At 43.6% G+C, this 16,827-nt stretch overlaps 1 protein-coding gene across 3 annotated transcripts in view; it reads left to right on the top strand.

Moving 5' to 3' along the window:
• Positions 1-16,827, top strand: part of ALMS1 (ALMS1 centrosome and basal body associated protein) — a 105,789-nt gene that overhangs the window by 66,523 nt on the left and 22,439 nt on the right. For all 3 annotated transcript variants that reach the window (XM_061583567.1, XM_061583566.1, XM_061583568.1), the window contains 3 exons: positions 563-688; positions 3,191-3,361; positions 8,829-10,033. In XM_061583567.1, the coding sequence (XP_061439551.1) occupies positions 563-688; positions 3,191-3,361; positions 8,829-10,033 (1,502 nt within the window). The remainder of the gene's footprint in view (positions 1-562; positions 689-3,190; positions 3,362-8,828; positions 10,034-16,827) is intronic.

Genomic DNA, 16,827 nt, shown 5'->3' with positions numbered 1-16,827 from the left:
GAATATCCTTCCTGACCCTTAAGTATCTGTGTATCATTATCCATTCATCACTTATATTAGTGTGGACAAAATCTGTCAAGAACTTACCTGATTCATCTTATCAAAATCTTTGCTATTGTTACATTTCTTCGCGAAGGGAAACTGAAGGAGAGCTGTTTGCGTGAGCCCATAAGTCTTGGGTTGTGCTATGATTTCATCCCAGATCTCTTGGGTGCAAAACAGCCAGCTGATTCACACTGGCCTCTGTAGTCAGGGAAGTCAAAATACTCGTACATCCTTCCATTGTTGTGATTCGACATTATGAACCCTGCAGCATTGAACTGCAAAATGTTGTCAACACTTCTCCCCTCAGATCCTCTTCTGAGTGTCCAAATTTTGGTCTGCGCAAGAAAAAGTACACAATGGCTTATTTATACACTGAGTAAATTTGTAGCTATGCCTCTTTGTTGCTGTTAGCTTTTGATAATAAACACCAAAGTCAAAAGGAGCAAAGGAACATTTGCTTCATACAGTTGTTAAAATTACTGTCTTGTCTTGCCCACTTTGTTTGCCATGCCTGCAGATAAGCCACTGTTGCTGCCATATAAACCACCTGGAAGCTCAGAGATGTACTATGTTCCCTGCCCGAAAGAAACACTCAGACTCTCGCGTGTCAGATCAGAGACCACCATGGAGAGCTCCCATTCAGGTATTTCAGGTAGCTCTGACCTTTTGTCAAAACTCTGTCTCAGCTTCTCAGTACCCTGAGTTTTTTATGCAGTTCTTGGCAAGGCCAAGGAGCTGAGTTTGCATAAAATAAGAAAACATCAGCAGTTTGTTGTGCTGTGCTTAAATTTTTGGATAGAATTGAGCTGAGAGAATCTAGATTTACATCAGTTACAGAGCAGAAACAAAGTTCTACAAAGTCTTTTTGGTGTGAAATAATTTTTAGAATTGAATGATGAGATGAAGAATTTAGTAGCTAGAAAAGCAGCACAATTTGTTTCTGCCAGTATTGGTGGGTCTTAGATTTCTTTTACTTCCCTGATTCTGGTTTGTACTGGTGCTTCATTCCAGTTCCTTCTCTCCCTTCAGCAGCCTTTCTGTCCTCTTATTCCAATTTAATACATGTTTTCACTTTTAGATCGGATATCAGTGATGTATTAGGAAGCAAAAAAAGACAAAAACGTTGGTTGTAGCCATATTTGTACAAGACCTCAGTAAACATGGACTCTGCACATGCTCAGAGGCATGTTTGCTGTTATTACTATCTTATCAGTCCAGAGCTGGGCTCTAGCATCGAACTGGCAATAGATCCCTTCTTCACTAGCGCCTCCGTCTGGTGCAGTTTTCTCTGTCTGCAGCGTTCTTTCGTAGTCACATTGTTGGCCATTTAGCCCAGTGTTTTCTACCCTGGCTGGCAGCAGCAGCTTTCCAAAGCATTGGATCCTTGCTAGCCATGCTGCCTGAGAGCCTTTAAGTTCATCCTCCCCCAACCTGGTGCCCTCAAGATGTTTTGGACATACAATTCCCACCTTAGTCCAAAATGACCTGGTAGGGGCTGATGAGAATTGTAGTCCCAAAATATTTGGAGGACACCAGGTTAGCAAAGGCTATTGTAGCTGGAAATGCCAAGGATTCTGCCTGTACCCTGACACTGAGCAATAGCCATGCCTGGATATAAAATGCTAGCTTTTGCTGGATTAGAGCATTGTGTCATCTAGCCCACCTACCTCTCTAAGGTGTCAGGCAGAGGTTTTCATTTCATCCATTCATTAGCTCATTCACAAGGCTGGTTGGAATTACTTCGGTCTTTCATATACTGTAGTAATAGCTCTGAGCCCCCAACTGAGAAAAATGATAAAAATGAACACCTGTTCAAAATTGGGTCCCACATGAATCTTTGTTTCTACCTAACCTGTTTGGTTGGAAGGGGAGATGATAGGATATGGGTGGTGGTTGAACTCTGTGAACACGGTCCAATAATGAGGTTGCTGATAACACTGGACAATACATATCTTTTAAAAAAGAATTACATTATTTGATAGCATTTGGATATGCAGCTCATTAAAGGGGAAAATGTTAGATGACCAGATGGGATTGACCATAATATAAATCAGCTCCTATTCTAAGCTTTTAAACTGTTGTGACACAGAAATATGCTGCTGTTGGAGCTGGCTGGAATTATTTCGCTTATATCCTGCCTTTTCATCAAACAGTTCAAGGTGCCACACAGAGTCCCCCCCCCCCTCGGGCATACTGTATCTTCATGACAAGGCTGCGAGGGAGGTTAGGTTGCTTCATGGTTAGGTGGGGATTTGAACCCTGTCTGACATTCTTAACTCCTAAACCATATTAGATCTCTGCTTTTGAACTTTTGTTGAGCACCTTGTTGCACAGAAAAACAAGTCTTATATCTTAGTCCTTGGTGATCATTTCTACTTAAACCAACAACCTTTAGCACAGTCCTATCCAGATACAGGAAAATGGCTGGGATGTGTGTTTTCTTTAACTTCCTGAAAATGTGTAGCACCCAGATATGCTCAAAGCCAGCCCTGATAGATTTCAGTGGGACTTATGTTCTAGAATTACACTATAAAACTTGATGTAAAAAAGGCACTTCCTTTTAGCTCTTATGCAAACTTAACACTGTTATTGTACGTTTCTGATGACCTGTGTTGGTTCTTTGTGGTTACCTTTATAAGGTATGGTTAGGGATCCAGAGAAACAAAGGCATTACAGAAAAAGTATATAAATGAGATGCTGCTGTGCTTCCATTATAACGTATTTATTACAATTATATAGTGCTGTCTATGCATGATGCTTTGTGGAATAAAAAAGGTCAGGTCAGGTCAGGTCTCAGCTCTGAGGAGCTTGCAAGCTAGACATGGGGAACCTTGATGAGACAATGGATGACCAGGGAAGAGAAGATTATAGCAGCCAAGGTGAGAGATGAACAGGACATGGGTCAGAGTTTTTGCAGAGGGGCAGAGAAGAGTGTGTTGTTATTGCAAGGCTGTATAGGGAGTTTATTAAAATAATTGTGCTGTGGCTGACCATGTCTAAGGCTTCTTGTGTTTATGGATACTTTCAGTAACTTGCTGCAATGTACAAGTTTAGTGTCTATCTGACTTTTTTTGTAATATTTCTCTCCCTCCCCCCCCCGTTGGCCTTATTAATTTTCTTTATTTTGTTCTTTGTCTCCCAATAGGGTCAAATGATGCCATTCCTCCAAATTTTCCAGCACAGGCGCTTGGCTCAGGGGATGAGAATTCTCCTGATACTGTAGCTGTCAAACACAGAGAGGGTATCTATAGTAAAAGGGCTGCGCCTAAGGATGCTTGGGCAGACGAAAAAGCAACAGCACGGCAAGGTGCCAAAGGTAGCTGTTCCTCTATATCTCTGGAGGCTGGGTAGGAACTCTTCTTTTAAAAAGCTTTTCAACAGCAAAACATTCATAATCATTTGGAAGCGTCTCGTGTATTGTGTTGGCTCCAGAATGCCCCAGGGTTGGTTGTTAGCGGTGGAGGTTGAAACTAACATGCTATCGTTAATTTATATTGTTGATATAATCTGCCCTTCATCAAGTGTTCTCAGAGTAGATTTTATTTATATAGATATATATTGCCATGTACAAAATAAAAATTAAATTAAATTAAAATAGTTAAACAGAATAAGAATTTTAAAAAAACCAGTACAGAATGGACATCCATTTAAAACAAGATACACTATAATTTAAAATCTTCAAATTAGTCACAAAACAGCCAAGAAAAAAATTAACAGAACATCAGCAGAGGTTCAGTTATGCAGGAGGATGGCTTTAGGATGACATGCAAATGATACTGTTTTGTATTCCCCAGCAAAAGATTATGGATGAAGATGATGACTGAAAGCAAAGGGCAAAATAATTAGCTCTTCCAACACCAGAGGTATTGTGGCTGAACTCAGTTTAGTAACGTACCTGCTGGTTGCCTGTTCAAAGGCATTTTCACTACATAAGTTTTTTCTTGCATGACAGAGGGAGCAACCGTGTAAGCTTCTGACCCACCCTTTATTTGTCTAGCTCCATCGGCAGTTACAGTATCTGGTGCCACCATGCCTGATTTTTTTCAGATCTGTTATTTCTTGTTTGTAATTTAGGAAGTAGTTAAACTCAGAATAAAAGTGTAAACCAATGATAAGCAAGTAGCTCATTGCTTTAGCACTTTGGTAAGCAATTTGTTTTCCTGGAGGGCCACATTGAGAAGAAGATGGTGGATAGTGAGATAGGGTCACGCCCCCCCCATTCCATCCTCAAATGGACCTGCTTGTCAGCCTTATAGGGAAAAGCACAGTTCCTTACACATATATGTTCCTATCTCTCGATTAGTAATGGGGGGCAGATTTGTCCCTGGGTCTACTAGATGTTAATTCCTGCTCTAGCAAAATCAGGAGAAAATTCAGCCATCCCCTAGCCTGCCAGTGGACTAACTGACTGACTAACGTTGGGTAATGTGAAATTTGCTTTGAGAGCTCCTCAGAACTGATCTGAGGATAGCCTCACAGTGCACAAGGTGGGGTTTGTCTCTTGGGTGAGAGTGTATTAATTTTCTGAAGAAGGAATAACTGAGTGCTTGCTTTCTGTGCTGCAAGCAGACATTTATCCTACTAGAGAAAGAAGTAACTGTATTCTACAGCATTCTGAATATTGCGGTAATATAATTATGGTAGTTAGTAAGTGATAGAAGCCTTAAGGGCGCAAGCAGCAAAACATCCTTGGACTTGTCTCTCCTCTGTCTTGGCTATCCTCTGGGTGCCCCCTTACTTCTTTTAATGAATTAAATTGTATTTTTTAACTGATGAAAAGCCGACAAAAACAGCTAGATTGGCGGGAACTAGAGAGAGGGCTTTCTCAGTGGCGGCCCCCACCCTTTGGAACTCCCTCCCACAAGATCTACAGCACGCCTCTTCCCTAAATGTATTCCGTAAAGCCTTAAAGACCTGGCTCTTTCAACAGGCCTTTGGGATTTCCGGGGAGGGTTAACTTTTATAACTGAAATGCCTCCTACCCTGCACTAGTATTGTTATCGCTCCTGTATCGCTGTACTGTTCATATATTGTATTATTGTGTTTTACTGTATGGTGTTTTAACCGTTTGCATGTACGTCGCCTATAGTGGCCATCGGCCAGATAGGCGGCACATAAATTAAATATTATTATTATTATTATTATTAAGTTGTAGTCTAAAAGAGGAACATTGTTCTGTGTGATTAGTTTGAGACCGTACTGATCTGTTGTTTGGATCCCTCTATATAAATCATTTTTAAGTGTGCGAGATGGACATCTATAAGGGGGTGTGGACAGCAGCAATCTCCTCAGTGACCATTTCTCAAAAGATTTATTTCTTAGGCCATAAGTGCCATTTCTGTATTTGGTTGTATCCTATAAGATTGATGTGGCTGCCTACTGTTTTTCCAGGTTTTTGTCACCTTTGGCCTTTATCTTGTTCTCACTCTTTCCAGTCTGCTTGGCTCCAAGCTAAGGAAAATGGAAATAAACATTTATCTTTCATTCAGCAATACTTCAGTATGATTTTTTTCAAAAACACAGTTCTTAGTCTATACCATAGGTGGGGAACTGCTTGCTGTGACCCATGGAAACACCCCTCAGGCCACAATTAATCTTTTATTTTCTTTGGTGGGGGAGGCGGTAAACTTCTTGGAGAGTCCATGTGGGGAGTGAACAGTTGATCCTTTGCCCCCAGCTATAATCTCCAGGAAGATCATCCTCTCCCCGGCACCAATTAGTTGAAAAAAAGTTAAAATGTTTTTGCAAAAGTGTGTGGTGTGTATTGTTCACATTTGTGAGTGGGTGGCCATGGCCAATTGTGTCTTTCCTTCAGCCACCATTGGCATGTAGCCCTCAGCGGGTTGGCGAAGAGGAAGTATGGCCCTTGGATCAAAAAAGGATCCCCCACTCTTGGTTTAGAGCATCACTGTGGAGTGGAGAGAGAGAATGTTAAGTCTTCCCAAATATAACACCTAAGATTAAGGCTGCTGTGATTCTAAAAGTTAGCTGGGACCTATGGTGTACTCAATTCCCACACAGCCGAAATATACTATACAGTCTAGAACAGCAGAAAAGTAGGCATTTAATCTGGCCTTCTGCTCTTTCAACCAGAAATAAGTGGTGCACAATGAAATTGAACTGATGCTCTAACCTCTGACATAATTGAATTTTCAGAAAAACTGAAATTGTCCTCCTGCTAGCACCTTTTTGGGGAATCCTGTCAAATTTATTTCTTTAAACTAATGGTCCTCTAGACTTCGACTAGAGGGAGTTGATTTTTCTGTTTGGCTTCTGTTCTAGACCTGTTGCTTGATGACGTTACCAGAACCAGATACTGGTTTCCTCTAAGATCTTTGTGCTGATTCGCCTGGTATCATCTGGCCATGCAGAATGAGCCATTCAAGGTTTTCTCTCACTGCTAAAGAAGGGAAAGTGGTTAAACAGAATCACTAAATGGTAAAAGAATTAGAGCACAACAGTGAAGTATTTTAGGCAGCATGTGCATGGAATATATGAGCTTTCCGCACAAGCTACTAGGTTCATAACTCGCTGTGTTTCTTCATAAAAAAAATCTCAGTGCAGCAACATACACAGAAGCTGAGGGAGAATTCTGGTGTTTGTGCATTTGATCAGCTCTTGTGGTGGAGTGACATACACAGCTCTTGAAAAGTTAATATTAACAAGGAAGGTAGGACAGAAAAATGGTGGGAAAATGAGGGTAGGAAGACATGTGCATGTCTTGGAATGTTTGTGTGGAGAGCTATGTCTTCTGCCAGAGAAAATCCCCCCCCCAGCCTATAACTAGATAATCTAAATTCTGTAGCCTGAATAAATGAATGCAGGTTTCTTATTTGCACAGTCTTATTTGCAGCCTGAGGAGAGAATTTTTGCTGGCTTTAATTTTCCCACTGACAGAAGATTCCAAAGGCCTAGGCCAACATCGCCATTCAATTTTGTTCTTACTTTAGCAAAAAGATTTTTAAAGCATAGGTGGATCTGTCCTTTCACAGATTACCCCATAGCAACCAGTCACACAGAAAAACTGATCTTTTCTGAGTTGATTTCTGAAACTCCATTCATTATTTTTGTTGCTCTGGCATGTAAGCTGACTTGGAAGTATACTGAAGTTTATTCTGAGAAGTATCTTTATTAATTCATCTCTTTTTTTTAAAAAAAATGTGTCATTACTGTTTTATTATGTTTCTCATATTTTATTATAATCAGTGTTTTTGTTGTCTACCTTAAACACCATTTGATGTAAAGGTGGGATACAAATTTAACAAATGAATGAGTAAATTGCCTTGCTGGATCAGGCCAAAAGATTGTCTGCATTCTATGTCTCTGTGGAAAGCTTGCAGGCAGGCTGTTCCTGGATTGTTCCCAGCAGCAGGTTTAGAGATATCCCAGAGGCTACATTTTCTGTCATTAATAGCCATTGTTGGACCTGGATTGATCTTAGAATTGGCTGATCTGATGAAAGTGTGCAAGTGCTTCTGGATGGGTTAGCCCTCTCTTTCTGAAAGACCAACTTCACATCTTGGAGTTTTTTCCTGGACCTTAATGGAAGCAGAAGGGGTGTCGGGGCCTATTAGTGCCTTTTTATCAGCTTTGGCTGGTATGCCAGCAGTAGACCTTGCCTCAGTTGTTCGTGCCCTGGTTACACCAGACTAGGCTTCTGTCATGTGTTCTATGTGGAACTGCTTTTAAAAATGGTGCAGAAGTTTCAGTATAGAATGCAGCAGCCTAGATGCTTGTGGGAGCCAAGCATTCAGACCATATTACATCTATTTTGTACGAACTGCATTGGGTATCTGTTCAGTTCTGAGCTCAATATAAAGTGCAGGTATGAACCCTTTAAAACAGGCATGGGGAACCTGTGGCCCCTCCAGATTATGCTGGACTACAATTCCCATCATCCCTGGCCATTGTCCATGCTTGCTGGGACTGATGGGAGTTGTAGTTCAGTAACATCTGGAGGGCCACAGGTTTGCCACACCTGCTTTAAAGGGTCAATACCTGCATTTTTTATTGAACCCAGAAGTAAGCAGGTATGCAGTGCACTTCATACACATAGATGTAATATGGTCTAAAGCCATACCTGTTCTAAAGCCCTAACTGGTTTGGATGAGGTTATGTGAAAGACCATCTTCACCCATATGAACAGGACCTCACGGAAAGGCAACAGAAGTCCTGCTTGCAGATTTATCATTTAAGGTGAGCTAGGTCGACTGGCACAAGGGGTGGGGTCCTTTCTCAGCGGTGTGCTCGCACTCATGGAAGTCCCCCCTGAAGGAGGTGCACTTGGCGCCGACTCTTCGTTTGTGTTTCAGCAGCTTTAAAGATCTTGGATTCATGCACTGAGCAGGGGGTTGGACTTGATAGCCTTATAGGCCCCTTCCAACTCTACTCTTCTATGATTCTTAGTTCAGTCTGCTTTCATTAAAATTACCAATTGGATTTTAAACAGTTTTTTCCATTCTCTTTTAAATTACAATATGGCTTTTTACTTGTCTGATTGGAAATTGTTGTATGATCCTGTTTAAGTTATTTTTACATGGCTTTACATGTTCTTATATTGTTTGAATGCCACATTGGGAGAACCCTGTTTTGAAAAGTAGCATACACATTCTTAAATAAGTGGATAAATAGAAAATAAGCTAAAAATGTAGGAGACGTCCTAGAGTTGATGAGGAGTGCTGTGAATTTAGAATGGTCGTGGTCATGTAATATAACTCTTTCTTCCCAGCTGAACATAATGACTAAAATATCTCATGTTCTCCTCTCTTCCCTGCACCTTTTAGAAAGTGTGAAAATTAGGAATTCCTCAGAATCTGTGCAGACTACTCATTCTGTGTTCAGATCTGCTCAGTTTTACCTGCACCATCCAGTGCCTCTGCAACATGAAATTGACTTCCTTGCTGGGAGCCAGGCCTTGGGGCAATATGCACTACAAGAGCATCAAGCTTTTTCTTCCAAAGACATCTTCCAGTACAATGGGATATCGGAAAGAAGCCAGGCCTCTTTCTCTCTGCATCAGCCAACAGGAGAGGAAAGGTTTTCCGCACTAAAGGCTGAACTAGATTACAGTTTGGCAGAGGAATCAAGATCCAATAAAACTTTGGAGGGAGACTCTCCAAGAGAGGAACTAAAACCACCTGATGTGAAGAAATCTGGCTACAAAATGTCCAACGAGCAGCTTCTTCCAAGCAGCCAACGGAGCAGCTTCAAAGAGAAGCAAGTAGCTGATCTCCCAGTGATGCAAAGTGCTCATTTCACCAGCAGTTTGGATGAACTCTGGGCTAAATACTTAGAGCGTCAAAAGCAGCATCAGCAACATAATCCTGGTAGCGGCAACAGCAGAAATGAGCTGTCTCTAGTGCAGCGACTAGATCGCTTAGCTAGACTCCTGCAAAACCCTATTAGGCACTCACTGGTGCCTGCCAGCGATGAACAGAGCAATGTCCAAGAGGAACCAAAAGGAAAAGAGACAAAGAAGATTATTTCCCAAGGCAATATGGCATGCAAAGGCAACCTGGCAACACACAGCAGCATAAGAAAGGTGGAAGAGAGGCCAGATGCCACCAGTGATACGCGGCTGTCAAAATCTAGGCATCATAAAATTGGTGGTACTGCAGCTATTGACCGCAAGGATAGAAACTTGGAGCAGCATCAGAATTCAGAGATTTTGAGTGACACCTCTTCAGAAATGAGGCCTGTTAAAGACTCCAGTGTGTTAACTGACATCACCTCCGATTCAGAAATAACTCAGCTGGAGATTGCCTCTCAGACAGGGGCAAGTGGTTCCATTTCCACCATCGACACAGACAGACTGATCAGGGCTTTTGGGCATGACAGAGTGCAGGTATCTCCTAGACTGTCCCAGCTGTACAGCACCATCAGCCTACAGAAGACTCGCTCTGAGAAGTGGGCCAAGGCAAGCAGGAAAGGCAGGGCAGCAGACTACCCCAAAACAGCTCTTGCTGAACAGAAAAGAAAAGATGCTCAGGTATGTGTGTGATGTACTAATCCATACTAATCTTTTCACAGTAATCTATGATCTGCATAAAGGAGTGAAAAGAAAAGAATGATTACTAGCTGCTTCAAATTGAAGATCAGCTGAAACTACTTGTGGGAAGGGAGGCTAATCTTCATAGAATCACAGAAAAGTAGAGTTGGAAGGGGCCTACAAGGCCATCGAGTCCAACCCCCTGCTCAATGCAGGAATCCAAATTAAAGCATCCCCGACAGATGGCTGTCCAGCTACCTCTTGAATGCCTCCAGTGTTGGAGAGCCCACCACCTCCCTAGGTCATTGGCTCCATTATTGTACTGCTCTCACAGTTAGGAAGTTTTCCCTGATGTTTAGTCAAAATCTGGCTTCCTGTTACATGAGCCCATTATTCCGTGTCCTGCAGTTTGGGACGATGGAGAAGAGTTCTGTTTGGCATCCTTTCAAGTACTTGAAGAGCACTGTCATATCTCCCCTCAGTCTTCTCTTCCCAAGGCTAAACATGCCAGGTTCTTTCAGTCTCTTCTCAAAGGGCTTTGTTTCCACCTCCCTGCTCATCTTTGTTGCCTTCCTCTGAACCTATTCCAGTTTGTCTGCATCCTCCTTAAAGTGCGGTGTCTGGAACTGGGCACAGTACTCAAGTTGAGGCCTAACCAGTGCCAAATAGAGGGGAACTAGTACTTCACACAATTTGGAAACTGCATTTCTGTTAACGCAGCCTAAAATAGCATTTGCCTTTTCTGCAGCCACATCACACTGTTGGCTCATATTCAGCTTGTGATCAACAACAATCCCAAGATCCTCCTCGCATGTCATATTGCTGAGCCAAGTATTCCCCATCTTATAAGTCTGTACTTGGTTTTTTTCCCCTAGGTGTGGAACTTTGCATTTACCCCTATTAAATTTTCTTCTGTTGTTTTCAGCCCAATGCTCCAACCTATCAAGATCCCTTTGAATTTTGTTTCTGTCTTCCAGGGTATTAGCTGTCCCTCCCAATTTTGTATCTGCAAATTTGATAAGCATTCCCGTTCTCATAGTAGCTGTACCACCATTTCTTTTCTCTGGCTTTTACAATGGATCCACCTACAGAAAGCTTTTTTGTTGCATCTGGCATTCCTCGCTAACCTCAGTTCATTCTCAGCTTCAGCCTTCCTAACACCATCCCTGCAATTCCGTGCTACCTGTCCGTACTCTTCCTTTGTGGCCTGGCCTTCCTTCCAGTTCCTGTATGTGTCCTTTTTTGTTTCCCAGTCATCTTTAAGCTTTTTATGAAGCCACACTGGCTTTTTCTGCTGGTTTCCCCCTTTTTTCCTTGTTGGAATTGTTTGCAATTGTGCCTTTAGAATTTCCTTTTTTAGAAGCTCTTGCCCATCTTGGACTCCTTTTCTCATTAGGGTCACTTGCCATATCTTATTTATCAATGTTCTGAGTTTATCAGGGTCTCTCTCCCCCACCTTCCCCCCCCACCTCAAGTTCTTTTCATCTATTTAATGGATGTAAGTGAGACTGAACAGTTCTAATTACATTTAAACCAAACCAAACCATGCACATCCTCTTGGGTCTGGTCTGCAGCTATTTGAGAGGCTCTAAACTATATGAAGCCCCATTTCTGAGTGGGGAGGTCAGCCTATTTCCAGCCTGCTCAGCTATTCCAAGAAGTCCATCAAGACTTGGCCTCTTCCCCTCCTTTCTGCTTTTTGTCAGGGCCTCTTCTTCTTTCTTGGTTGCAACTATGGTTGCAGCTCACTGGTGGGGAGCACATGGTTTGCCTGTAAAAAAGGTCCCACATTCTGTCCCTGGCATTGTCAGGTAGAGTTGGGAATGACTCCTGCCTGCAGCGCTGGAGAGCTGGTGCCAGTCAGTTTAGGCAGCGCTGAGCTGAATAGTCTGACTTGGTATGAGGCAGCTTGCTTTTTTTTTTTTTAAAAAAGGAGTCATGCTGGCTGCCCCTCGCTGGATCATCACCTTGTAGTGGTGAGTGGGCTTGCGTGTTCCAATGAACCCCGTGAGTGATGCTGTCGGGAGTCATGTACTCCCAGCAGGGTCACCCATGGCGGTAAGGTCAAGGGAGAGGAACCAGACAAAGAACGACCCAAGAATGTCCTCAACGGCAGAACAGGTGGAGGATAACAATGTGTATGTCACAACGGCTGTGAAGGCAGATGAAGGCTGCAGCAGATATCTGGTACCCATGCCATTGGATCAAAGCCTTTTTCTGTCAAGATTGTGTGTTGATCGTTCTGCGCCGATCTTCCCACATAAAACAAATTCATGCACAGGCGTCTTCCAACCAACCTTATTTTGGAAGACAATCTTACTCGGTCACTAGTAATCACCAGTAGTAGCTGGCTACAGGTACCGAGGACGAGAGTTGCCCCAGGATGGCAAACCATGAAATGGGCTGGCCTACCCTGCCATTCACATAACACTGCCATGCATGGATTTTCAGGATTATACATTGAGATTGTATCTCTTTGCTTCCATATAGGTGACTGTATCCACCATGAATTTCTTGTCGAACTTTTTATAACAGTAATCTCTTACTCCACACACCCCAAGCCAGTATAGCTGCATGCCTGAGTGTATCCATGTTGAATTAAGGTGCTTGACTGTGGAAATGGAAATTTCAACGTTCGATTGATTTGCAGAGACTAATGAGTGTGCATAAGCACACATTTTGTTCCGCATTCTACAATTTTGATTTTAGCATGAAAGATTACTTAAAGGAATGTGAACTACTGTAAGAGGAATAAAAATCTGTACTGTTTCCTAATTAGTAAAATTGAATGTGGCAAATGTTGTTGTAATAGCTGCTTGCTGCATTATGAGAAAGGAATAATTGCCATTATATTTAACCAACGGTAACCTATGTTTACATATTTATGTACATTTATGCGTATGTAATTAAGTTCATTTTAGCCTTGGGAAAAGATACTGCCCCTTTGAGCAGTGCAGAGAGCCTCTCTATAAAAGATAAGGATGCACTACTGTTGGCTATCAAAAACAACAGAGCCTTGTGATTGATCCATTTATTGTAGTGAAAACCAGTATCAGATGCACGAAGTCAGTTTTTGCCTGTGCAAACTCACACCATGATAAGCTTGTGAGCCTTTTTGGCCTCACAGGGCCTTTGATCAGTTAAAGCAAAACCAGCAAACACGGCTACCTTTTTGGAATTTATTTTCTGTCAAAGTCCCCACCTTAGTGATTGGCTGTCTCTTAATTCCCTTCCCAATTTGTCTCCGTTTCAATGTTAAAAGGGACTGAATAGCTACAAAATGTGTTGTAGGGACTGACTGCGCTCAGAGACTATTAGTGAGGGGCTTGCTGCTCTTTTGATGGACCGTGGCTGTGCAGGGCCTTTTCTTTTTCTCTTCAGATCCTCTCTTTCTCTTTCTCCCCCACCCCACCCCATCATTGTCTCCTGCTTCTGTCAGTTGCTAGTATCCCAGTCTGGGCTACTGTGTCTTTTTGATCTTACTTATTTTTTTATTCTAGGTCAGCAATGAGTTTGGGCAGAGCGCAGGAGGGGTATGTGGGCAACACATGGCATTCGTGTGCTCTCCATCCTCTAGGATAGCCTGTTGGCAAGGCACACATTTCCGTGCTTGTATCTGTCCAGCATCGTAAAAAGATGTTGCATCAGGGACACCAGGAACGTCAAACAGCATAGGTCCGTTGATGGCCCTGCAGTGGCAAATTGAAGGATGGTCTGGGTCATCCCATAATCTGAGTAGCATTGACCTCAGAGTCATGGGTGGATGGTGCCCTAAATGTGAACCAGTCAGCATTATGAGCATGTATAAGCAGAAGTATCCATGTTAGTTTTTTCAGGTGATTGCTCTCCTTGCTGATTAGGTGTCAGATGGATCACAATATCCGGATTGGTGTCTGAATTGCCAGCTCAGCAATTTAAGAGGAGTAGCAAAAATGTGGAGAGGATTCAGAGAAGGGATGAAAAAGAGATGAATGATTTAGAGTTCAAGCAAGGGCTCGAGGAAAAAGGACATATTTCTCCCTGTGGGAAGAAGGATGACAGAGTTGGATGTGCAATAGCAGATCTTGGATTTGAAAGATTGCCCCAGAGGAAGATAGCCATGGCTTGAAAAGGGCTACTGAGGGAAGGATGAGAATAAACTAGACAGACTTCATAAAACTCTTCAAACTTTGTAGAATGTTTGTGCAATGGATGCATTAATTTCTCCTTGAGGTGGAAGATACAGATACTTTCTTTTAGCTTCAAGGTGTGGCTGTTCCTCACCCATCGCTACCCATTGTGTCTCTTATCTCGTTCTTACTTTGGCTTTCTGTCACTCTCTGCATCAGCTTCTAGATCTCATTCCTAAGCCTCTCCCACACCTCATGAGAATCTCCATCTACTTTTCCATCATTCCCTTCCTCCACTGCACACGTGCATGCACATGCTCTGTCTTCCTCTCTGATCCCTCTGCTGCTGCTGTTTACAAAGCCTCTTCCCACCATGCAGACACGGGACTTTCCCGGCACTGAAGCAAATGGGCAGCCTTTGTTCTTTCTGTGCTCTGTGAATGCATTGAGACCCCACATCTGCACTGGAGGTGCTGAGTTAAGGCCGCTGTGAGAATATGGATATATCAGCCACATTGTCCTTTAGTTCTTTTGCAGTAGCTGTACTACTTCAGACTATGCATAAGGACAGCATGATGAAGAGGGGCATTGTGCACACCGTTATAGTAGGGTTTCACCCCAAATGGCAGCCAATCACTTTTCTTTCCTATTTTGCCACTAAGCAACATACATTTATCCAGGTTGGAAGCCATCAACAAGATGTGCTGTCTGAATGTATGAGTGGGTTGTATGAGTGAGTGTGTGATTGTGTGTATATGCCATGAGTTTTATTATTTATTTTATTTTTATTATGTGCCTGGGCAAGAGGACAGTGTTGTGGGAGGGAGGACCAAAGGGGGCCCCTATTAGTGTAGTGACGGGTAATAGGAGGTATGGCGCTGTGAGTAGGACATGCCAGTTAAGGGGAACTCGCCCCAGACAACTGGTGGCTGTGACGTGTTCCGGTCCTCCCCACACCCGCAGGATTGCTGGTAGTTCTATCAGCCAACCCTCGGATCTCCAGTTGCTACTTTTCAATGCCAGATCAGTAAATAATAAAACCTCCCTCGTCCATGACCTAATTGTGGATGAGGCGGCTGATCTGGCATGTATTACCGAGACCTGGGTGAGCGATCTGGGAGGTATTAATCTCTCCCAGTTGTGCCCACCTGGGTATTCGGTTCAGCATCTGGGTAGATCCGAGGGTCGGGGAGGGGGAATCGCTGTGGTCTATAGAAGTTCCATCCCTCTTGTTAGGCACCCTATCCAGGTGGCTAATGGTCTAGAGTGTCTACACATAACGTTGGGTCAGCGAGACAGACTGGGAATACTGTTGGTGTACCGTCCACCCTGCTGCCCAACAGCCTCCCTAACTGAGCTGACAGAGGTGGTCTCGGATCTATTGTTGCGTTCCCCCAAACTTTTGGTATTGGGGGATCTCAACATTCATGCTGAGGCCGCTTTATCTGGAGCAGCTCAGGACTTCATGACCTCCATGACAGCCATGGGGCTGTCTCAATTTGCTACTGGCCCTACGCATGTGTTGGGGCACACTCTGGACTTGATTTTTGCCTCTGGATTAGGGGATGGTGATCTGAGAGTGAGGAATTTTACATCTATTCCTTTGTCATGGTCAGATCACTGCCTATTAAGGTTTAGACTCACATTGTCTTCTCCCCTCTGCAAGGGTGGAGGACCAATTAAGATGGTCCGTCCCCGGAGACTAATGAATCCTGAGGGTTTTCTGATGGCTCTAGGGAATTTTCCGGCTGATAGAATTGACGGTCCTGTCGAAACCCTGGCCACGCTGTGGAATACAGAAATGGCCCGGGCAGTTGACACGATCGCCCCGGTGCGCCCTCTCCGTTGCAGAGCTCAATTGGCTCCCTGGTTTACCCCGGAGCTAAGAGTGATGAAGCAAGAAAGGAGACGGCTTGAGTGCAAATGGAGGCGAACTCCCGACGGCTGTAATCATGCACTTGTGAGGGTCTCTACCAAACTCTATGTGAAGGCAGTGAGAGCAGCAAAGAAGCAATACTTTGCTGTCTCTATTCAGTCATCTCTTAACCGCCCAGCGGAACTTTATAAAGTTGTCCGGGGACTTTTACACTCTGGTCCCCAGGACGCAATAACACCATCAATTGCCCGCTGTAATGAGTTTGCGCGACACTTTCGTGATAAGATCATGACCATCCGCCGGGACCTTGACTCCATTATTGTAGCAGTTGATCCTAATGAGGTGTCCAGAGCACAGTCTTGTCCTGTTTTACTGGATGAGTTTCAGTTGGTACAGCTCGAGGATGTGGACAAGGTGCTCGGACAGGTGCGGGCGACCACTTCTGCTCTGGATCCTTGCCCCTCATGGCTAATAAAAGCTAGCAGGAATGGAACAGCCGGCTGGGCCAAGGAGGTGATTAATGCCTCTTTACGAGAGGGAGTGGTCCCACCCTGCCTGAAACAGGCGGTGGTGAGACCGCTCCTAAAAAAACCCTCCTTGGACCCTGATAATTTGGACAACTATAGGCCGGTAGCAAATGTTCCATTCCTGGGCAAGGTCCTAGAGCGTGTGGTCGCTCGCCAACTCCAGGCTCTCTTGGATGAAACTGATTATCTGGACCCATTTCAATCGGGCTTTCGGCCGGGGTTTGGTACAGAAACGGCCTTGGTCGCCCTGTATGATGACCTCTGTCGGGAGAAAGACAGAGG

This window comes from Rhineura floridana, chromosome 9, assembly GCF_030035675.1.
Source record: "Rhineura floridana isolate rRhiFlo1 chromosome 9, rRhiFlo1.hap2, whole genome shotgun sequence".
Taxonomy (NCBI): Eukaryota; Metazoa; Chordata; class Lepidosauria; order Squamata; family Rhineuridae; genus Rhineura; species Rhineura floridana.
This window is presented reverse-complemented; position numbering and strand designations above follow the sequence as displayed.